This window comes from Loxodonta africana, chromosome 1 (assembly GCF_030014295.1).
Source record: "Loxodonta africana isolate mLoxAfr1 chromosome 1, mLoxAfr1.hap2, whole genome shotgun sequence".
NCBI lineage: Eukaryota > Metazoa > Chordata > Mammalia > Proboscidea > Elephantidae > Loxodonta > Loxodonta africana.
In genome coordinates this window covers 174,521,309-174,545,232 of record NC_087342.1, presented here as the reverse complement: position 1 = coordinate 174,545,232, position 23,924 = coordinate 174,521,309, and the positions used below count along the sequence as shown (strand labels likewise).

The 23,924-nt window shown below is 41.1% G+C and overlaps 1 protein-coding gene across 1 annotated transcript in view; it reads left to right on the top strand.

Annotated features, from left to right (window-relative positions):
• The window catches only part of SLC22A16 (solute carrier family 22 member 16), a 51,994-nt gene extending 31,475 nt beyond the window's left edge, over positions 1-20,519 (top strand). The window contains exons 5-8 of the mRNA XM_064289732.1: positions 4,866-4,993; positions 9,917-10,026; positions 10,507-10,606; positions 20,105-20,519. Coding sequence (XP_064145802.1) covers positions 4,866-4,993; positions 9,917-10,026; positions 10,507-10,606; positions 20,105-20,317 — 551 coding nt within the window. The 3' untranslated portion in view covers positions 20,318-20,519. The remainder of the gene's footprint in view (positions 1-4,865; positions 4,994-9,916; positions 10,027-10,506; positions 10,607-20,104) is intronic.
• Positions 20,520-23,924: the final 3,405 nt, after the last annotated feature.

Genomic DNA, 23,924 nt, shown 5'->3' with positions numbered 1-23,924 from the left:
CTTGCAAACTCTCAGATCTCTTTCTATGAACTTCCATACATTTGTACATGTAAACGTTTTATGTTTAAACATAAATGAGATCATATTTACCACATATTGTCTTTGTAAATTGCTTTCTTTAAAAATTTTACTATGTCTTAGAGATCCTCTGGTCTCTTTCTATGTTTATACATGCTTAATTTAGAAATTTTAGTCCGTAAAATAACAAGTAAATACATGCAACATAGAATTTATGTTATCATGCTTCCTTCATTTTAGTAGCAGATTAAAATGGCTTCAGATATTGCTGTGATGTCTTGAGACATGCTCCTCGTGTAAACTGAATTCATACTAAACATTAGAGAAGTATTAGAAATCTGTATTTGTCCATCTAGTTTGGACTTAACCTGTTGCTGTTGAGTCGATTTTGACTCATAGGACCCTATAGGACAGAGTAGAACTGCCCCAAAAGGTTTCCAAAGAGAGGCTAATGGATTTGAACTGCCAACCTTTTGGTTAACAGCCAAGCTCTTAACCACTGCCCCATCAGGGCTCCAGTTTAGGCTTAACTCTTGGTTACTTCTGTGTAGGCTGCCTGTATTTGATATTATCCTCAGAAAACCTTCACTTTAAATTTCTATACCTGGATTTCGTTCCTTCTCATTCAGCTGTTCTGTTGACACGCATCTATCTGTGTTTATTACAGCTTAGCAGGAATTATGAGAGGAGTCACTTTAAGAAAAAAAAAACTTTACTCTGCTTTTCGGGGAAACCATTGACTAGTTTGTAGAAAGAGCCGATCTTAACCTCAAACCCATTCTGTGTGTCAATTTTAGAAATGATGCCATATTCCTGGATCAGAGAAACAGATGGTAGGAGGATCACATGGAGTGGCATGAAGAAGCTCAGAAAAGCTGGAATTTGGGATCTTTATGATACTTTCTTAATTTTGATGGAGATCTAAATTTTCAAGAAACTAGGGAACCTCAGAAATAGAAAAAATGTTTCTAAAGACAAATATGTACACAGTTTTATATAACCCACTGATTTTGATTTTTCATGTTATTACCCTTTCCATTAGTGCCCTAGCTGACAGATGCTTCTAGTCAGTACTTCTATGCTATGAAATTTTTGAACAATTTTTCATCTCCTGAGATGATTTGGGGGTGGTGGCAATTTCAGCTCTATTTTTGTGCCACCTGCAGGTGATAAACACTTCAATAATTTCAAGAGGTGCCTTTGGTGTTATGTGGTGGTTGGGGCGGGATGGTGGTCCAAGTAACTGGAGGCACTAAGTATTACAAGAGAGAGGATGGTGAGACTTTTCGTCACGTACTTTGGACATATTATCAGGAGGGACCAGTCCCTGGAGTAGGACATCATGCTTGGTAAAGTAGAGGGTCATTGAAAGAGAGGAAGACCTTCAACAAGAGGGATTGACACAGTGGCTACAACAATGGCCTTAAGCATAGCCACTGTTGTAAGGATGGCGAAGAACTGGGCAGTGTTTCATTCTGTTGTACATAGGGTCGCTATGAGTTGGAACTGACTCAACAGCACCTAACAACAACATGTATTATAAAGTGAAGAAAGTAATGGCATATTGTCCTAATCCCTAAAGGCTGTATTAATATCACAGGCATAAAACCCATTGCCGTCAAGTCAATTCTGATTCATAGCAACCCTATGTACAACAGAATGAAACACTGCCCGGTCCTGCGCCATCCTCACAATTGTTGTTATGCTTGAGCCCATTATTGCAGCCACTGTGTCAATCCATCTCATAGAGGGTCTTCTCTTTTTCACTGACCTTCTACTTTACCAAGCGTGATGTCCTTCTCCAGGACATCACAGGCATAGTCACGCCAAAAATCAGATGTAGGCAGACACCAACATCCTGAAACACCAACTAGAAAAAAATCAGTGTAGTGTACTTTTAAATTTTCCCAGCCATTTCATAGCTGCTGCACAGCTTTGCAAGATCCAGAAAGTTGGTTGGTGGCCATGCACACAGTCCTGAGCCAGACAGGTAGGAGGTAATGGGGGGCTGTGGAAAGGGGCTTTGGCTTCCGCAAGACCTTTCTTCCAAACCCTGAGCTGTCACTTGGCTCAAATAATTTAATCTTAGTTGTAAAGTGAGGATAATGATCCAGGCTTGCACTTGGTTACTAACTGAAAAGTTGGTGGCTTGAGCCCACCTAGCAGCTCTAACCCACCTTGAGACTCTGCAGAAGAAAAGGCCTGGCAGTCAGCTTCCATAAAGATGACAGCCAAGAAAGCCTTGTGGAGCAGTTCTGCTCTGTAACACATGGAGTCACCATGAGTTGAAATCAGCCTGACCACATAAGACAACAACAACCACCAGGTTCTTTGGAAGATCAGTTTATTTGATCCTAAAAAATGCTTGATAAACTTAAAAAAAAAAAAAAAAAAGAGTGGAGTCCAGTAATAGATGTATATTTTGTCCTGGTGAGCAGGCATGAGTCTTAAGGTAGGTCTGTCCTACCTTAGAAAATGCTAAAACACTTTCTTCTGGAGCTGTTTATTTTCCAGTTAATGATGAGAGAGCACCTTCTCTCGAATGGTTTAATTTTGCCTTTGCCTAAGCCAGTTCTTTTCTGAGCAAATGTAACTGCGTTTAATTGCTGATGTACTACTACTTATTTTATTTATTTATTTTTTTACTTATGTTAACTCAGAAAATGTGTATCCACCCTCCATGATATGTTCCAGAAGCAGCGGGAGACATATGGACCCACCTCTCCAGATACTTGTGACATACCCACATACCCATAGTTTAGTGGACAAATGCACATCACCCCTAAAAGGCAACAGTGGGCAATGTCCTGAGGTCAGGCAAGCTGGAGAGGGAGGAAAGAATATAGAACTACGACTTACTTGGAGATCTGGGCTAACGACTTACTTGGAGATCTGGGCTAATGACTTACTTGGAGATCTGGGCTGGTGAACGGTAAAAATTGGTTTTGTTGAGAAACCTTCTTCTTGCTACCTGATTAGTTCCGGTTGATAGCTATAAAGTGTTCTTCTGGAACTAAGCTTCAAACTTTGATTCTACAAAGGAAGGGTTTTGAAATCAATGGATATGAATTTATGGACTCAGTGCTTTACTTTTTTGTTGTGAGGGAGTAAAAAGAGGTCCAAGACAAGCCCTTTCCTCTAGGAGATTTGTGTTAGATTTTAAAAAATGATTACTGTTAGCTTTAAAATGTATTAAGCAGTTACCATTAGTTTCAGGAGAAAGATGTGGCATCCTGTTCCGTAAAGATTTACAGTCTTGGAAACCCTATGGGGCAGTTTTACTCTGCCCTATAGAGTTGCTCTGAGTCAGAATCTACTCTATGGCAATGGGTTTGGGGTTTTGGTTACCATTAGTTTATTTACCTTAGCAGATACTGAAGTCTCTGCCTTAGTTTCTGCCAAGCATTGTTGTTGTTGTTGGGTGCCATTGAGTCAATTCCAACTCCTAGTGACCCCATGTGACAGAGTAGAACCACCCCATAGGGTTTTCTTGGCTGTAATTTTTACGGAAGCATATGCATAAGAACCCCCAAATCAGAAATAAGCAGTGTTGTCTTAATTAATTTACTTATTTATTCAACAGACCTGCCCTCCAGGCACAGTGTGTATCCTGGGGAGCTTACCATATAGTAGGGGATAAGATCACTAGAACAGGTGATAAGTGCCTGTGGGATTATGTGAGCATTAGTGCATTGCACAGGAAACGTTCCTTGTTCCAGTGAGTTTAAAATGGTAGGGCTCACTGCCTGCAAGCTCTTAGATACTTCTCAGAGGCCCCTGGCGGAAGGGAGAGAGCTGATCATTCCTTTTGAGTGAGAAGGCAGAACTCCCTGTGCAGTTGGGCACCATGCCCCTCAATGGTAGGTCCCTGGGTGGTGCAAATGGTTTGCCCTGGGCTACTAACCAAAAGGTTGGAGGTTCAAACTCACCCAGCGGAGCTATAGAAGGCTTGGCAATCTGCTTCCATAAAGATTACTGCCTAGAAAGCCCTATGGAGGGCATCTAGGTCAATTGGCATAACAAAGTTTATTAAGAAAATGTTCGGCATCCCACTTTGGTGAGTGGCATCTGGGGTCTTAAAAGCTAGCAAACGGCCATCTAAGATGCATCAGTTGGTCCCAATGTACCTGGAGCAAAGGAGAGTGAAGAACACCAGAGACATAAGGAAAATATGAGCCCAAGAGATAGAAAAAGCCACATAAACCAGAGACTCGATCAGCCTGAGACCAGAACTAGATGGTGCCTAGCTACCACCAATGACCACCCTGACAGGATACACATGAGAGAGTCTGTGATGGAGCAGAAGAAAAGTGGGGTGCAGAGCTCAAATTCTCCTAAAAAGACCAGACTTGATGGTCTGACTGAGACTGGAGGGACCCCAGAAGACATGGCCCCTGGACTCTAGGTTAGCCCAGAACTAAAACCATTCCCGAAGCCAACTCTTCAGACAAAGATTAGACTGGACTTTAAGACATAAAATGATACTGGTGAAGAAGGTGCTTCTTGGCTCAATATATGAGACTAAATGGGCAGCTCCTACCTGGAGGCGAGATGAGAAGGGAGAAGGGGACAGGAGCTGGTTGAATGGACACAGGAAACACAGGGCGGAGAGGAGGAGTGTGCTGTCACATTGTAGGGAGAGCAACTAGTGCCACATAACAATGTGTGTATAAGTTTTTGCATGAGAAACTGACTTGAATTGTAAACTTTGACTTAAAACACGATTAAAAGAAAAAAAAAAGAGCGATGTGGAGCAGTTCTACTCTGTAAGACATGGGATTGCCGTGAGTCAGAATTGACTTGATGGCAAGGAGTTTTTTTTTTTTTTTCCCCTCGAATAATGACAGGTGCAGTGGAACTTCCTGCCTACATGTTCGTGTGCATCGGGATGGACAAGGTGGGGAGAAGAAACATTCTGATTTTCTCCCTTATCACAAGTGCACTGATCTGTGGTGCAATTATGGTGATCCCCGAGGTGAGTTACAAGTCGTTTTACGTTTCATTCGCTTCGGCAATGGTTAGTTATATTAAGTCATGGTTACTTGATGGGAAGATTTTGCAGCCATTAAAATAAGCATGAAGACCGAGTGATATACATAGAAAGGGTATATATGTAATATTTTAAAATGCGTTTTCTTTAAAAAAAAAAACCTATCTTTCTCCATTGAAAAAAACCTATTTTTCTCCATTGTACAAGCACCGCACGTTCTTTGTAGAAAACTTATTTTAAAAAAAAATCCATAATCCCACTTCCTAGAGTTACCAGTATTGCATGTTGTGAATAGAAGAATCTTGAGTTAGGAAAGTGATTACAGTTGTTCAAATCTGATTGTGTACAAAGAAAGAGAGCAGAAGAGACAATAAAAGGCAAAGGCAAATTGTTTCTGTGGTAAAGGAGAAGGGCAGATGTTTTCTTTTGATTCATTAATTTTTAAATAAATTTTTTTTTTCTTAGAATTGCTCTTAAAGCACCCACTAATTATTACCTTTATGAAAATAATATATTAGTTCCTTTAAAAAGTTAGCATAACAAGCAAGAATGTTCTTTCCAAGCAAATAGCTGTATGAAAATTTATCCAGCATCTTTTATGTGCCAGGTGCTGTTCTAGTCTCTTTAAGTGTATGAATCAAGTTTCTGTAAGTGTAATGAAGAAAAATAAAATAGGAGGAGAGGTAAAGAATGGCTGCGTTTGTGTGTGTGTGTATGGTGTGTGTGTATACATATACAGGGGCAGTGTTTGACCTAGGATGGTCAAGGACTGTCTGTCTCTCAGAGAAGAGAGCCATTTGACCAGAGACCTGAATGAGGGAGGAACCACGGAGACATCCAAGGGATACAATGAATCAGATATTCAGGATTGTTCCAACTTAAATACTCTTGCTTTTCATGACAGTAATTAGTAGTTTTTAACTTCCTGTATGCATAAAAATCCTCTGAGGAAGCTCCTTTTTAAAAGCACAGTTTCTTAATGAGAAACACGGCCATGAGCTACTGAAACGACTTACACATTCCTATATTTTGGTAAAGTAGATCCCTCAGAATACCTCTTGCATCCAGAAGTACCCTGCCTCCCGCTCCCCCCCCCCCAAAAAAAAGTTGTAAAAATTGTATTTTAATTCTCCATTTGGAAAATATCATGTCTTGGTCATCTAGGGCTGCTATACCAGAAATACCACAAGTGGGTGGCTTTAACAAAGAGAAGTTTATTTTCTCACAGTGAGATAGGCTAACAGTCCAAATTCAGGGTGTCAGCTCCAGGGGAAGGCTTTCTCTTTCTGTTGGCCTTCTCATCAATCTTCTCCCAGACTAGGAATTTCTCTTTGCAGGGACCTTGGGTCCAAAGCATGTGCTCTGCTCCCAGCACTGCTTTCTTGGTGGTATGAGGTCCCCTTGTCTCTCTGCTTGCTTCTCTCTTTTATATCTCAAAAGAGATTGGCTTAAGACACTACCTAATTTTGTAGACCTCATCAATATAATTGCCGCTAATCCATCTTATTACATCATAGTGATAGGATTTAGGACATATAGGTAAATCACATAACATGGCGGACAGTCACACAATACTGAGAATCATGGTCCAGCTAAGTTGACAGATATTTTGGGGGGACACAACTCAATCCGTGACATATGGTCACTAGAACAATAATTTAAAATGTTTTATATAATTTCCACCTGCAATGGTGTATCAATACTTAAAGCATTCTAAGTTTTGAAGATTGTTTGAAATTTACTTTCAGCTAGCTAGTGACTTCCTCTTGTGGTAACATTTGAGCTAATTTAGAGTCTCCGGGTGGTGCAGATGGTTAATGCGCTTAGCTGCTAACTGAAAGGCTGGAGCTTCTAGTCTGCCCAGAGGCTCCTCAGCAGAAAGGCCTGAAGATCTACTTCTGTAAGCTCAGCTGTTAAAATCCTGTGGAGCACAGTTCTACTCTGCCACACATGGGTTGCCAAGAGTAGGAATTGACTTGTTGGCAACTGGAACTGGTTTGAGTTAATGATCAAGATTGGTGAATCAAATGCTTTATGTTACTGAATTTTCCAGGTGATTGATATATAATTCATGAACATAGTAAAGCTACTCAAGACAAGAAGCTCGTTGTTAGTTTGAAGGAACTTCATCCATACATTTTTATTTTTAAGTAGCTTGAAGTTATGTTGGTTGCGTCAACGGCAGCTGCCTTTGGGTTGCTGAAAATACAGGGGAACCCAAGAGCCTTTGAAGGAGCCCTGGTAGCTCAGTGGTTAAGTGCTCAGCTGTTAACCAAAAGGTCTGTGGTCCAAACGCTCCAGCAACTCCTCAGGAGAAAGATGTAGCAATCAGCTTCTGTAAAGATTACCCATAGCCGTCGATTACTAATTACTGCAGTAATTACCCGTTGTCAATTCTGACTCAAAGCAACCCTACAAGAGAGAGTAGAACTGCCCCACAGGGTTTCCAAGGCTGTGATCTTTATGGAAGCAGACTGCCACATCTTTCTCCTGAGGAGCAGTGGGTTTGAGCTACCGATTTTCGGTTAGCAGCTGAGTGCTTAACCACTGCGCCACCAAGGCTCCTATTCTGTAAAGATTCCCAAAACCAATCTCCCTTTTTTTTTTTTTAAAGATTAGTTTTGAGATTACAGCCTTGGAAACCCTACAGGGCCGCAGTACTCTGTCCTGTAGGGCCGCTATGGGTCGGAATCGACTGTTCGGCACACAACTAGAGCCTTTGCGTTCTACAGTGGCTAAGCCCGGCAATAACAGGGAAGCCAAGGAAGTGGCTGGTGGAGATTTCTAGAAATAGAGCACTGACCCACAATCACAAATTTCTTCCCTCTAATAAAATTTCTCCCCAAATGGTAGTATTAACACAATACAATGATTTCTTTAAATCACGTTAATTCATTCAGCAAGTTTTGGGTATCTACAATATAAATTAAGATGATGCTAGTTGCTTTTTTTCCAGAGCGCTGGTGGCACAGTGGTTAAAAGTTCAACTGCTAACCAAAAGGTCGGCATTCTGAATCCACCCGTCGCTCCTTGGAAACCCTATGGGGCAGCTCTACTCTGTCTTGTAAAGTTGCTGTGAATCCAAATCAACTCAATGGCAACGGGCTGTTTTTTTTTTCCAGTTATTTTAACAAATACATCCCCAAATCTCAGTGACTTAACATAATAAAAATGTATTTCTTGCTCATTTAAAGTTTAATGTGTGTGTACCTGGTTCAGTGGGAGTAGTGAGGGGTTCTCAGCTCCATGGAGTCATTCAGGCACTCAGGCTGACAGAGGCACTGCCATTCTCAACACAGGAATCCCGAGGCTTCCCTGAGCCTCAACATCCAGCTGGTGGATGGGGGAGGAGAGAGACGATGAAATGTGGGTGGTGTTTGTGTGACAAGCTTTGAAGTGAAACACATCAGAGCAGCAGAAACTGAGTTGGAGAGACTGAAAGGTTTTGCTGCTGAGGGATGCCTCAGCCAAAAAACAAACAAAAAGCTTGTACTAATAGTTCAGTTATCACTTTCTAATCATTGCAGCAAATGGAGCGATTTGTGTTTATGGCTCCTTGATTCATCCTGCTGGATCACATTCAGAAGGAGTGGATCAATTATTGGTGCAACCAGCACTGTCTGGTCATGTTTCATTCCAAGCAGTCTTCCCAGCTCACCTGCTTTTTTCTCTTCTTCCTTTTCCTTCCTCCCTCCCTCCCTCCCTTCTTTCCTTTGTTCCTTCCTTTATGAAGTTTGTGTTTGGGGGGGGTGTCTGTGGTAAAAAAAAAAAAATATATATATATATGTATATATATATATATATATATAATGTAGTATTTGTTGTTTCAACAATTTTTAAATGTATACCCAAACCAAACCAAACCCACTGTCATCAAGTCGATTCCGACTCATAGCGACTCTATAGGACAGAGTAGAACTGCCCCATAGGGTTTCCAAGGCTGTAAATCTTTACTGAAGCAGGCTGCCACATCTTTCTCCTGTGGAGCTGCTGGTGGGTTCAAACCACTGACCTTTTGGTTAGCAGCCAAGTGCTTTAACCACTGCACCACCAGGGTTCCTTTTAAGTGGACAGTGGTGTTAACTATATTCACAACATTGTGCAATCATCAGCAGTATTTATTTTTAAAACTTTTTCATCACCCCAAACAGAAACTCTGTACCCATTAAACAGTAACTCCCATTCCTCCCTCCCTCGGCCCTGTTAACCACTAGTACTTTCTGTCTATGTAGATTTGCCTATTCTGGACATTTCATGTAAGTGGGATCATACAATATTTGTCCTTTTGTGTCTGGCTTATTTCGCTTAACATAATATTTTCAAGATTCATCCATGTCATAACATGTATCAGAACTCCCTTTCTCTTTATAGCTGTGTAATATTCCATTGTGCGTGTATACCACATTCTGTCCATTCATTCCTCTTTGATGGACATTTGGGGTTGTTTCCACCTTTTCACTATTGTGAATCGTGCTGCGGTGAACACGGGTGTACAAGTATCTGTTTGAGTCCCTGCTTTCAATTCCTCTGAGTATATACCTCGGAGTGGAATTGCCAGGCCATATGTGTTTAACTTTTTGGGAAACTCTGACTTTTTTAATTTCGTGAATCAGACCCTCCAAGGTTGAGAGGGGTGTTCAATAAATTTTTTTTCTGAACTTCATAAAGACGGAAAGTTTTTGCAAACTATGAATAAACCAAAAAAAACCAAACCCACTGCCATAGAGTTGATTCCAACTAATAGCAACTAGAGTTTACACAATAAATTCCAAAAGAAAAATAAAACTCTTAATGGTTTTAAAACAATACTGGAAGACTTAAGAAAAAATTTTAAAGTAACAATTCTAAAGGTTTTATATTTTTATTTTAAAAATATTACAGTGTTCTATTTTGCTAAATTCTTTTCAGGATTACCATGTTTGGGGCATGGTGGCAGCTATGGCGGGCAAATTTGCCATAGGGGCAGCATTTGGCCTCATTTACCTTTATACAGCAGAGCTGTATCCAACCATGGTAAGGTAAGGGCTATTTTTCGATTGATTTCCTATAATCTTTCACTTAATGTATCTTTTATTTGGCCCATGAGTACAAATTCTTTCTTTCCATCAAAGTCCTCTGGAGCTCTGAGACAGGGGAGAGTTACATGATGCTAATTCTGACTCTGAGTCTTTACCTATACTTCATTAGCAATGACATTAAAAAATTACTTTGCAATAACACTCTTATTATCCCCAAACCATTTTAAATATCACATACAGTTGACTCCCACTGATTTTCCATATGACTCGAAGCTGATTTTCTCAGGATGTACCACTCGTGTTCTAGATATCAGTAGTCTACCCAGAGGTGCCTTGGAAGAAAGGCTTGGTGATGTACTTCCGAAAAATCAGCCATTAAAAACCCTATGGAGTATAGCTGTCCTCTGACATACATGGGGTTGCCGTGAGTCAGAATCGACTCCATGGCAACTGGTTGTTTTTCGTTGTTGATGTTTTCAGGTCGCTGGCTGTGGGAAGTGGCAGCATGATGTGTCGTGTGGGAAGCATCATGGCCCCGTTCTGCGTGTACCTCACGAGCATTTGGATCTCCATGCCACAGGTGTTAATCAGTTAAATAAAACCTTACTGAGAGAGCAGAGAGGCAGAGTAGCTAATTGCACTAAATATTTTTATTTATTGGAAGTCAATTTGTAATTCAGTAATGGGAATTTGTAGAAACATAAACAGCTGACCATTCGGTAAGCAGGTTTGTTGATTGCCTTCCAGCCACTTGTGAGCTGTTAATTACAATGCTGCCTGCCAGAAATGGGCCTCTTGTCACCGGTGCACACCAGAAGCCAGGCCTGCAGCAGGGAGAGCTCCGTCTCTGTCCTCTCCCGTTGCCTCTGCCCACATCACCTGGCCCAGGTCTCCCTACTTTCCTCGGTCTGGGTCCACAGGTTTTCTCCCATTCCCAGCCCTTGCCGCTGGTGGTCAAGGTGAATTACAGTTGTTGCAAAGATTTTGTGGTGCTGGTGCCTGATGGAGAGGTTCAGGGATCTATGGTTTTCAACTTAAACCTGATGGGTTCTTCATGCGCCAGGCTTCCCTTATGCTTCCTTCTGCATCTCATAGTGTGAACTGTTGCCTGGTCGTGAAGAAGAGCGGTTATGTTCAGTTTGCAGATTTCCTCATGTAGGAGCTGACAGCCTGGGAAACTATGTGGAGCACTGTTACACCTGGGTTTAGTATGACCCTCTGGTCATGAGGAGAAGAAGGGGCAGGGTAGCAAGTGGCACTGTCATTTCCAGCAGTGACTGGGGAGAGAGCCCTCAGCCTCCTGGCCCTTGTCCTCCTCCTCCAAGTCCTCCTTCTCCTGTGGTTTCTTCTTCATTGTTCTCCATGGCTTGTTCCCTCTTGGTCTCCTTCAGTGCCTCTGCTTTCTCTCTCTGACTGCCCCATAAATAGACTCATTCTCCAAGCTTCTATCCTCAGTTCCCTTCCCGTCTCCGTTCCTGTACACATCTCCTAGCTTCTGACCCCATTTTCAAACTGCAGACCCATGTTTCCACTGGCCTCATGGATACCCTCCCCGGGTGGCTTACAAGGACACATTCTCCACTTCCAACAGGAACTTGTCAGTGGCTCAGATTCCCTCCTTCTGCTGTCTCACACGTTCTGTTAGGGAGTCACTGGCCTGAACCATGAAACTTTAACATCAGCTTTTTATTCCTCCTGTTCTTTCCTTCTTCTCCCAAAGCATTCATCATCAAATCCTCACCTTCTGCCTCAAAACTACCTCTTTCTGCCTGCTTTCAGTGCCCCAGTTCAAGCCCTCAGTGCTTTCTGCCTCCCAGGTCTTCTCTTTGCCCTTTATGCCCCAACCCCACCAGAATAGCTCATCTAACTGCCCTCATCACCTTCAGAATAAAATCTAAACTCAGGCCTGTACTCACAGCCTTCCCAGTTTGGCCTCCTGCCCATCTTCCCTGTTTTGTTTTGTGTCCTCACACAGGGTCATCCTCTACTCCACAGCTTTGCAGTCCTTCCACCTCCTGCGTGTTCTCATACGTACGCCACCATTTCCTCCTCTGTGCTTCTGCTTAAATATCCTCCTGGCAGATGTCTTAGTTATCTAGTGCTGCTGTAACAGAAATATCACAACAGAAATGTATTTTCTTATACTTTAGGATCCTAGAAGTCCGAATTCAGGGTCCCAGCTCTAGTGAAAGACTTTCTTTATCTGTCAGCTCTGCAGGAAGGTACTTGTCTCTTTGAGCTTCTGCTCCTGCATGATTTTCATATGGCTTGACATCAATCTTCCCTTCTCTCTGCTTCTCTAGATTACTTGTTTAATCTCCTTTATATCTCAAAAGAAATTAAGACACACCCTACACTAATCCTGCCTTATCAACATAACAAAGACAACCAATTTCCAAATGGGATTATAACCATACGAAACCAAAAAATCACACCCGTTGCCATCAAGTTGATTCCAACTCATAGCAACCCTAATAGCACAGAGTAGAAGCGCCCCATGGTGGTTCCAAGGAGCAGCTGGTGGATTCGAACTGCTGACCTTTTGGTTAGCAGCTGAACTCTCAACCACTGTGCACTAGGGCCCAACCAAAGGTATAGAAGTTAGGATTTACAGCACATATTTTGGGAGGACACAATATAATCCGTAACAGAAGAGAATGCTTTGCTCTCTCGTCTCTCCCTGCCAAACTTCCACGCATCTTTTAAGATACTGATCAAACCCTACTTATTCCAAGAAGGCAGCCTAGATCCAGTGACGAACCTCTCCCTGTCCCATGGTCCCATAGCATTTAGTGTGTTCCCCTTCACAGTCCACAGTCATAGTCTGTCTTCATTATTTCCCTGTATGTGTTTGTCTCCCTAGTTAGGCTGTTGAACTCTTGGCGGCATAGAGAGTTTTATATCCCCGCAGCCTGGTCCAGCACAGCATTTCCCTAACCTTGTGTGCCACCCATGTTATTATTTACTTAATATTTTTCATCAGACTGATTTTTTTAGAATTAACTTTGTCCTAAGCAATAATATCAGTGAAATTGAAGTTGTTATACTAGTTACATGCTTTCCTAAAATACATTAACGTAACCTCACAAGTAACAAAACAAAATATTTGGTATCACTTAAAGTCACCTTGCATGCACAAGTGGTATCATATTGCTCTTTGGGAACCCTGGCTTAGCACAAAAGTTGGCTTAACTGGGGTGTTGAAGTGCCAGCCTCTTTCATGGCCCTGACCCTGAGGTTGAGAAATGATATGGGCTATCTAGCCAGTGCAGGGAGGTGGTTTTGGAGAGGCTGCCACCCTTTTAGGACATGGACTTTTCTAGAAGTATCTTCCTTGCACTAGCACTTTGCGTTTTTCATTAAAAAATAAAAGATAAAAAATGGAAAAGCTGTTTTTTGAAACAATAAACTGAAACACAAAAAGTTTTTTATAAAATCACTAAATTTTACTAAAAATTTAGGAAAAATACTTAAACCAAAAAAACATTCTTAAAAAGGACATCTCTAAGGGTCAATTAAAGACTATGGAGTTAAAAGAAATCTTTTATTTACAGAATACTTAAATAGTGCATATTATATTATATGACAGGCTCTATATTAAGTACTTAACAAATACAGCTTATTTTTCCATGTCTTAATTTCTTAGTGCTGCTGTAACAGAAATACAAGTGTATGGCTTTAATGAACAGAAATATATTATCTTACAGTTTAGGAGCTAGAAGTCCAAATTCAGAATGCCAGCCTCAGAGGAAGACTGTCTGCTCTGGGGGAAAATCTTTGTCTAAGCTTCGGTAGCATTCTTCTTGGAGACCTCCACGTGGCATCTCTCTCTCCTCTCCCATTTGTGCTTGCTTGCTTCTGTGTCTAATCCACTCCTTTTAGATCTCAAAAGTGGTTACATTTAAGATACATCCTACACTGATATGACCTCATTAACACAGCAAAGAAAAGTCTATTCCCAACTGGGATTACATCCTCAGGTATTTTAGGATTTACAACACATTTTTTTTTTTGGGGAGCGGGGGTAACAATTCAATCCATAATAAAACCAAACCCACTGCCATCGAGTTGGTTCTGACTCATAGTGACCCTATAGGACAGAGTAGAACTGCCCCATAGGGTTTCCAAGGCTGTGTATCGTTATGGAAGCAGACTGCCACATTCTTCTCCCATGGAGCCCCTGGAGGGTTCAAACTGCCAACCTTTTAGTTGGCAGCCAAGTGCTTTAACCACTGTGCCACCAGGGCTCCTGTCAATCCATAAAAGTCCTCACACAATGTGTATACTATTATTGTCCCCACTTTGCAGATGAGAAGACTGATGTACAGAAAATAATTACTGGCCAAGGTCACACACCTTAAAGGTAACAGACCTGAATTTGAACCATCTTCCACTGCCTTTAACACAAGGTTAAAAAAATCAGACAGTACAAAAGTTAATGCAGTGAACTGAGCACCTCCTCCACCCTGACCTCAGCCCCAAAGACAACCTCTGTCGTCCAGTCTTGTGTATACTTGCAGAAATATCCTGGGAATGTGCTTCCTTTGGGTGCAGCAGATGCTGCTTGTTGTTTTTAATAAGTAAAAAAATAAATTATTAAATTTCTCACTAAGTTTGTTTATGGATGTCAGACTACCTAGGGAAGCTGGTGCTTTCATTGTGAGGAATGGGAACACTAACCTAGAAGATAAGATCTGTTTGTATTTTCTCTTTTGAAATGGAGCATAAGAAAAACCGCTGGTTCTGGTGCCTTTTTACCAACCATTATTTTCTAGTAATCTAAAAAAAATGGCCACCAAATTCACATCCTTTTTGTACTTGTAAATATTCTTTTTGACAATGAATGTGACGCCATTCCTCTTCAAGTTGTCGTTCCCAGCATAGTAGACCATATGATTGTCCAATTCGAAATGGCCAGTGTTAGTCCATTTCAGCTCACCAAGGCCTAGAATATCCATCTTCAAGCATTCCATTTCTTTCTGACGGCTTCCGATTTTCCTAGATTCATACTGCGTACGTTCCATGTTCTAATTATTAATGGGTGTTTGTAGCTGTTTCTTCTCATTTTGAGTCATGCCACATCAGCAAATGAAGGTCCCGAAAGCTGGACTCCATCCACATCATTAAGGTCGACTCTACTTTGAGGAGGCAGCTCTTTCTCAATCGTGTCTTGAGTGCCTTCTAACCTGGGGGGCTCATCTTCTGGCACTGTATCAGACAGTGTGGTCAGTTTTTTCAGATGTATATCGGCAGGTCCTTCTTCCTAGCCTGTCTTAGTCTGGAAGCTCAGCTGAAGCCTGTCCATCATGGGTGACCCTGCTGGTATTTGAAATATCAGTGGCATAGATAACTTCCAGCATCACATGGGCACACAAGCCACCACAGTATGAAAAACTGACACATGAATGGTGCATACATTCATTTAGCCATGCTCTATTGAGTGTTGACTTTGAACTAACCACCCTGCTGGGTGCTGAGGAATAGAGATGAACGGTCTGTGGGGAAGGCAAAAGAGTAAACCATCACAGTCCTCTAAGATAAGGGCAGTATTGGGGAAATGCTGGGGCTAAAGCCTCTGGGTGGCGCGAAGGGTTTGTGCTTGACTGTTAACCTAAAGGTTGGTGGTTCAAACCCACCCACTGATGCCACAGAAGAAAGGCCTGGCAATCTGCTTCCATAAAGATTATTGATTCTGACTCACAGCGACTCCATGTATACAGAATAGAGCTGCTCCATAGAGTTTTCAAGGCTGTGACCTGCCGGAAGCAGACTGCCAGGCCTGTCTTCTGAGGCATCACTGGGTAGCTTTGAGCTGCCAAGCTTTTGGTTAGTAGTCCAGCACTTAACCATTTGCAACCAAGAAAACCTTATGGAACTCTGTAACACACGGGGTCACCATGAGCTGGAACTGACTTGACAGCAACTTTTTTTGTTTGTTTTAACAGAGGCATAGGAGAGGAAAACAAAACCAGGCTAGGACCAGAGGGGAGCTGCCTGGGAGGAGGAGACCTTTAATCTATATCTGAAAGGACCAGTAAGAGTCAGCCAGCCAGAGAAATAAAGAAGGAAATTCCAGGCAGGGAGAACAGAAGGGTGAGGGCTCAGAGGAGAAAAGGACCATGGCCAGTGTGGGGTTTGGATGCAAGCATAATTGCTAATACCCAAGCTGGGCTATGGGAAGTCAGGAGATAAGTCTGGAAAGATGGGCAAGGATCTCAAAGGAGGCTGCTGTATAACTCAGGCCAGGATGGAAGAGCACTTGAACTAAAGGGGGTTGGAGAGGACAGGATAGGAAAGTCGTTTCAGCAGGCCCTGGTGCCCAGGCGGGTGTGGTGGAGAGGGAGGACCAGATGTGCCTGAGCCCTTCTAGGAGGGAGAGGAGATCCAGGAGGAAGTGAGGAAGGTCAATGCACTAACCATCATATGTGATAAGGGTGAGGTGTCCACAGGATGGCCAGGGGCTTTGTCCAGGAGGCAAGTGCTGACAGGTCTGAAGCTCCAGGGACAGCCGGTTGGAGGGACATATTTGGGGGTCACCTTATAAAGAGGTTAGGGAAGAGCGAGGGATACTGGAGGACAGACCTTGGGAACAATGGCATTGAAGGTGGAGGAGGGGTCCATGGTGGAGACTGGAGAGCATTAGTCGGAGAGATGAGGGTGGTGATCAGGACTCCAAGAGAGGAGAGACAGTGAGGAAGGCAGAAGAAGACAGTGGCCAGGAAAGAGCAGGGCAGGAAAATGTCTTTTGGATTTGACAGCTGGGACTCTCTGGCCTAGGAAACGCAGCTTCTGTGGGTGTGGGAGTGGGCCAGGTGGCAGATGGCTGGAACTGAGGGACTGCTGAGAGAAGGAAAGGAGGTAGAGAGCCAGAAGTGTGGGCTGAGACCAGGGCCTCTTGTGCTTGTTGATAAAGATGTAATAGCAGTAATAATAACTAATGTTTATTGCCTGCTTGGAGTCCCTGGGTGATGCAAATGGTTAACGCGCTCGGCTGCTAAACAGAAGGTTGGCAGTTTGAGTCTACCCAGAGGTGCCTGGAGAGAAAGACATGACGATCTACTTCGTTAAGATCACAGCCATGGAAAACCCTATGGAGCACAGTTCTACCCTGACAGTGAGGCCACCGTGAGCCAGAATGACCTCAACTGCAACGGTACTGGATTACTGACTGCTTTCCATGGGCCAGGCAGTGTTTTAAGTGCTTTAAATGCATTGTTTAACTTAATCCTTTAAGGCAGGTACTATTATTATTTCCATTTTATACATTATGATAATAATAGATACGTAGACTTTAATTTTTAATGTGATTTATACATGACTTCCCAAGGTCACGCAGGCAGCAAATGGCAAAACCCAGACAGAGTAAGTATGGAGATTATAAGAGGGTGAGAACTTTGCGTTAGTTAGCACATTGTGTTCTAAAAGATAGAAATGAAAAAAAAAATTTTTTTAAACAAATAAAGCACACAAAAAGAAAATAGACAAAGCTATAAAAATGAACTGCTATAAAATTACTAAAACCAAATCAACAGATTTTTAAATAAATGTCTGGCAGAAGAAAAAGAAAAGGTAAAAAAGATATGTGAGAGGAAAGGAGAGCTATAGATGGAGTGAGGCCCTGAGGAGGAGGTGAGAGGCCTGGGGTCTGTCCAGTGTGAAGGGTTCCCCTGGCCAGGAGGAGGGAGGAGGAAGACGAGGGAAAGATGGGGCTCATTGGAATGTTAGATTTGGGTTTTGTGGGAGGCGGGGAAGTTGGCCACACAGGTAGGCGCTCAGGTCTTCTGCTTAGAGTGAGGGCGGAGATAGGGAGTTATGGGTTTGTGTACTGCCTGATGGATCTTACTGCTAAGCTAAAAAGACCAATTCAGACCCATCTTAGATTTTCCATTTATTTTTCAATTTGCTTTTATACTTACTCAGTATTTTCCAGAACCTGACATAGGCCTTTTCTCCTGGTATTTGTAGGTCAGTGGATGTACCTTCTGTACCTTGAGACAGCAGATAATATCTTTAAAAATCCTTTGGACCGTCACTTTAAATTCTTCTACTGCCTCTAGGTTAAACTTACTCATGTATTTCTAAGAATTAGGTTGTCGGTGTTTTACAAAACAAAGGAAAAAATGATCTTCCCAGGTCTCACTGGTGTTACTGCTGTGGCCTCCGGTTACTTCCCAGTTGCATTATGCATTTCATGTTTCTCTTTCTCAGAGGCTGTAAAATTAGCAAGTATGTAGATTTATCAGAAAAACTGCACCTTCATTTATTTTTATGGGCTTTTCCCAGGCAATATATATATATTTTTTATCAAAGAAGTTTAAATTATATAAGGATGGGTCATATTTTTACAGATTGTATAGAGATTTAGTTCTAAAAACTACCCAACATCTTCATAATGATCAACAGATAATAGATACATAGGCTTTAATTTTTAATGTGATTTATGTTTTGTTTTTAACCTTTGGAGATTGACTTACTTATTTATAACAATATTTTATTGTGTTTTAGTTGAAAGTTAACCAATTAGGTTCCCCTTTAACAATTTTTTTTTAAATTGTTCTGTGCCATTGGTTATAATTTTTATAATGTGTTAATAGTCTAGTTATTTCCATTCTGTTTGTTCTGTTTACGGTGATACAGCTTCCCTTCCCCTTCTTGCTTTCTCATCTCGCTTTTGAGTAAATGTTGACCATTTGGTATCGTATAGTTAATAGCTTAAGGGAACACATTACTCATGGATGATATTGTTTATTTTATAAGCTGATCTATTATTTGCCTGAAAGATGACCTGCAGAAATAGCTTGAAATCCAAATTCAAGGTTATTTTGGGGAGATAGTGTCAGGGGTTCCTCTAGTCTCTATCAGTCCAGTAGGTGTGACCTTTTTTAGGAATTTGAGTTTTGTTCTATATTTTCTCCCATTCTATCTGGAACCTCCTATTATGTCCTTGGTCAGAACGGTCAGTAGTGGTAGGTAGCCAGGCACCAACTAGTTCTTCTGATCTTGGGTTAGAGGAGGCTGTGGTGTGGGCTATTAGTCCTGTGGACTAGTTTCTTCTTTGAACCTTTGAATTCCTTCATTCGCTTTTGCTCCATATGAGTAGAGACCAATAGTTGTATCTTAGATGGCTGTTTGGAAGCTTTTAAGATCCCAGACGCTACTCACCAACCTAGGATGTAGAACATTATCTGTGTGAACTATGTTATGCCAAATGACTAAGTTGTCTCCCAAGGCTATGGTGTGATTTATGTTTTTAAGAGCAAATACCTTGGTACTAGGCTAAAAGGTTGTTTTTTATGTGTCAAAATCTGAAAAGTAAAGAAATCATACAGAATTTTTATAGGACAACAGTTCCCCCCGCCCCATAACAGTGAATTTCCATTGACTTTGTTTTGATTCCCTGTAAATTCTGTAGGCTTTGGTTCATTGAAACATTCATTCATTCATTCCCCATCATTTATGGGACACTGATAATGTACTGATTACTGGGGGCAGGGACAGCCCTGACTATCAAGTCCCAGCCCCTGGCTCAGTTGCTTCGCTCCTTCAGAAGACTCGGGGGTCTGAGAAGATGGGATAGGGTCTCTTTTCTCTTTGACCATGGTTGCTAGGACAGTGCCTGCAAGAATAATAATGCATGCAGTAAAAAACCAGGTGCCATCGAGTCGACACCAACTCTTGATGACCCCACGTGTGTCAGAGTAGAACTGTGCTCCGTAGAGTTTTCAATGGCTAACGTTTTAGATGTTGATCTCCAGGCCTTTCCTCTGGGTGGACTGGAACCTCCAACCGTTCAGTACCACTCAGGGACTCCAACAGCTGACATTAATACAGTAAGCGCTCCACAGCAGTTCAGAAATGAATTAATGAATGATCAAAATGAACCTAGTTGATGAGTTAAAGAACTCCCAGTCTAGCATAAGTAACCAAAGGTTTCATCAAGGAACAAAAATGACGACTGTTTTGTCAAATTTTATTCTATTGCCCTCTGAAAAAGCTTCAGAAATTGTTATTTTCCAAAAGGTGCATTTGTTTCTTGATGTGTCATTTACTTTTTACTATTATTTTTTTCCCCTTCTAGCTGCTTGTTGGGATTGTGGCCTTTTTGAGTGGAGTGCTAACACTGAAGCTTCCAGAAACGCTCGGGAAGCCTCTGGCGACTACTTGGGAGGAGGCAGCCAAACTGGAATCAGGAAAAGAGAGCAGTTCGGGCAGATTACTTCCCACAACCAATAATATTGTGTTGGACAAAATAGAAGTGATTAATGCAGGGGATTCTGGTCTTTGTGAATAAATGTACCATGTGTACTGTCAAGCACCTGAGACACTGTTTACATTAATGCCTTTCTATTAGAGGAATATCATTCTCATCTCCTGCATGTTGTTTATATGTCTTTTTTTATCTGTAAGAAATTTTTAAAAAATTGTTTTGTAAAAGTAAAAGAAATAAAACCAAGATGAGAATTCTCATTTTTTTAAAGACACTTCCTTATTGCTGCGAAGTATTTTTCTGTCTTTGTTCTTCTGTGTCATTGATTCTCCACCTTTGCCTTCCACCAGTACAAATGTCCCCTCCTCCCCCAGGGACTGTTATCTGGGGAAGGGGGTTTGAGAGTGTGTTTGTTTCTTTTTTTTTAATTGTACTTTAGACGAAGGTTTACAGACTAACTAGCTTCTCATTAAACAGTTAGTACACATATTGTTTTATCGCATTGGTTAACAACCCCACGATATGTCAACACTCTGCCTTCTCAACCTGGGGTTCCCTGTTACCGGCTTTCCTGTTCCTTACTGCCTCTAGTGCTTGCCCCTGGGTTGGTGTACCCCTTTAGTCTTGTTTTGTTTTACGGGCCTATCTAATCTTTGGCTGAAGGGTGAACCTCAGGAGCGACTTCATTACTGAGCTAAAAGGGTGTCCGGGGACCATACTCTCAGGGTTTATCCAGTCTCTGTCAGGCGAACAAGTCTTGTCTTTGTTTTAGAGTTAGAGTTTTTTTCTAGCTCTGTCTGGGATCCGCCATTGTGATCCTTGTCAGAGCAGTCAGTGATGGTAGCTGGGCACCATCTAGTTGTACTGGACTGTCTGGTAGAAGTGGTGGTAGTTGCGGTCCATTAGTCCTTTGGACTAATCTTTCCCTTGTGTTTTTAGTTTCCTTCATTCTTGTTGCCCCCGAAGGAGTGATACCAGTGGAGTATCCTAGATGTCTGCTCACAGGCTTTTAAGACCCCAGACGCTGAGAATATGTTTCTTTTGACGAAGCTCCTTGAAGAGTCTATTTCTGCTATTCCTTCTCCTCCTATGAGAATCATAGCTCTAAATACAAATCTTATTCAGAAATGCCCTATCAACAAATGTTTTTTAACTGTAAAAACTAGAGCTACAAGAAATGATATCTTGCTTTCCAACACCCTGAGTGAAGAAGGTTTGAATGTGCAGACAAATGTGTTTCTGAGAGGAATGAATTTTCTGGTCTGTCATTCATATATTTTCTCAAATTTACCAAATTCTCCCCGTAAATCTCCTTCACAGTACAGAGAAGCTGTGGCATTTTTATGCATTGCAAACTTTTAAATTTGCAGATCTTCCAGGGAATTTGACTTAAATACTGTACGGGTTTGTTGGCAATGTAAAAAAAATTAAGTATTGTTGCCTCTTTTTTTGTTTGTTTGCTTTGGTAATTTACATGAAGTTTTTTTTTTTTTTTTTAAGTACTAAATTTCTTCCTCCAACTGCACTTAAAACCATAGTTTTGCAAAAATAGTTTAATTTCCTGGACATTTCAACTGCAATATTATGTCATGATCTTATCTGTTAGAGGAAGGCATTTCAGAGTTCCAGTATTTCCCATGAGGTTTTGTGTTTCTGTTTACTATGGTTTCATCATAAGTTCATTAATTTTTTTCTTTGCTCTTGAAATTTAGCTGTTGGATATGTCTTATATCCATTGCATTAGAACTGATGAACGATAACTGGAGGAACCCCCAAGACTTTGGCCCTAAGACACCCTTCTAACCTGGAACTGAAGCATTTCCAGAGACCACCTTTCATCCAAACCATAGACAGGCCCATAAAATAAACAATAATACCCGAGAGGAATGTGCTTCTTAGAGCAATCAATTATATAAGATCAAAAGGGCAACATTTGTGCAAAAGCAAAGATGAGAAAGAAGGAAGGGGTAGAAAAGCAGGGTGAAATGACAAGGGGGACCCAGGGCAGAAATGGGGAAGGGGCTGACACATTGCAGAGAATGTAATCAATGTCCTGGAACACGTTCTGTGCAAACTATCAAACGAGAAACCATTTGCTCTGTAAACTTTCACCTAGTGCACAATAAAAAAAATTTAAAAAATCGATGAGCTATAAGTGTTATCCTCAGAGGCAAGTGAAAGAAGGATTAGGCAATTATATAGATGCTGTGGGTTTAAAAAGCATTGCTAATGGAGGAGCAGGGGCAAGAAATTTGACCTGAATTATTTAGACTTTTTATATTAATTTCATTTTCTTGGTAATTGCTTAGTTCTTCACTTGGTCATTCTGCTTGTAAAGCAAAAAAATAAAACCAAAGACTTTTCTGCCCTTGTAAAAGGAAAACAACAAAATAAGAGAGTTAAGAGGATATGAGGAGGAAGACAGTTTATCCTTTCTCTTATCTCTTATTTTGTCTCTTCCTTTTTTTCCCCATCCTTAGCTTTTTTTTTTTCCTACTGTCATTTGAAGTTTTTCTTGACTTTTTAAAAATGTTTTTTGCACAAATGCTCAGGTATAATACAAACAAGAGAGTTTCCCCAAGTTAGCCCATAACCTGAATGCAACCCCATCAAAATCCCAATTTGTGGTGGGTGCGTGTGTATGTGTGTCAGACAACATGCTACAGAGAACAAAGAGAATAAATGAGGATTTGTCTAATAGCTATTTGATATCAAAACATACTATAAAGCTGTAGTAATTAAAATTGTGCTCTTTTTGGCAATTGGACAGAATAGAGAATAGAGCTATGCATTTAGAATGTGGTCAAATCGCTATTTCCAACCAGGAGATTTGATATTAGCATGAAAGGCTATCCATTTGGAAATTAGGTTAAATCTCAACCTTAATCTATACACAAAAATAAACTCCTAATGGATTCAAGATTGAAGTGTTAAAAAAGAAAAAGTCACAAAATACAAGAACAAAATGTAGAAAAATATTATAATGCTGGGGTGGAAAACCTTTCTGAAAATGACTACGAAACCTGAAATCATAAAGGAACAGACTGACATATTTGAGTTCATAAAAATAAACTTCATGATAAAAACTCCACAAATATTTTCAGAAAAAGACATACTGGGAAACAATACAAGCAACTTAATAATTGGTATATAGTTTTAATGTATAAAATAAAACTGGTAATAAAGCATCTTAGTTATGATGGAATATTTAAAACATATAAACACCTGTGTACCTACTTCCTGGCTTAAGAAACAAAGTATTACATATACAGTTGAAGGCTTCCTGACTGTTCCCAGAGGGCACTGCTCTCCTACATCCACTAATTTTCATTCTTATGCATTTCTTTATACTTATTGCCCACATATGTATCTCTGTATCAGTCAATGTTGAGTCAGAAAAACAGAAATCATCTGAGATATTTCAGGCAGAGAGGGATTTATGGCAGGGGATTAAGTACAAAATTGTAGGAAGGACTGGTAAAGCAAAAGGGAGAAGTTACCCAGAGATCAGGAAGCTGCTACCGCCACTGAGCTGAAGCCCACAAGCTGGCACTTTCTGCTTTCACCGCTCAGGCTGAAACCACGTTTCTGCTGCTGACCCTGGGGCTCACTAATACTACTAAAACTGCCTGTTATGGTTCCACTTGAACTGAGTTGAATTTTTAAATTAATTTAGGGACATTTTACTTTT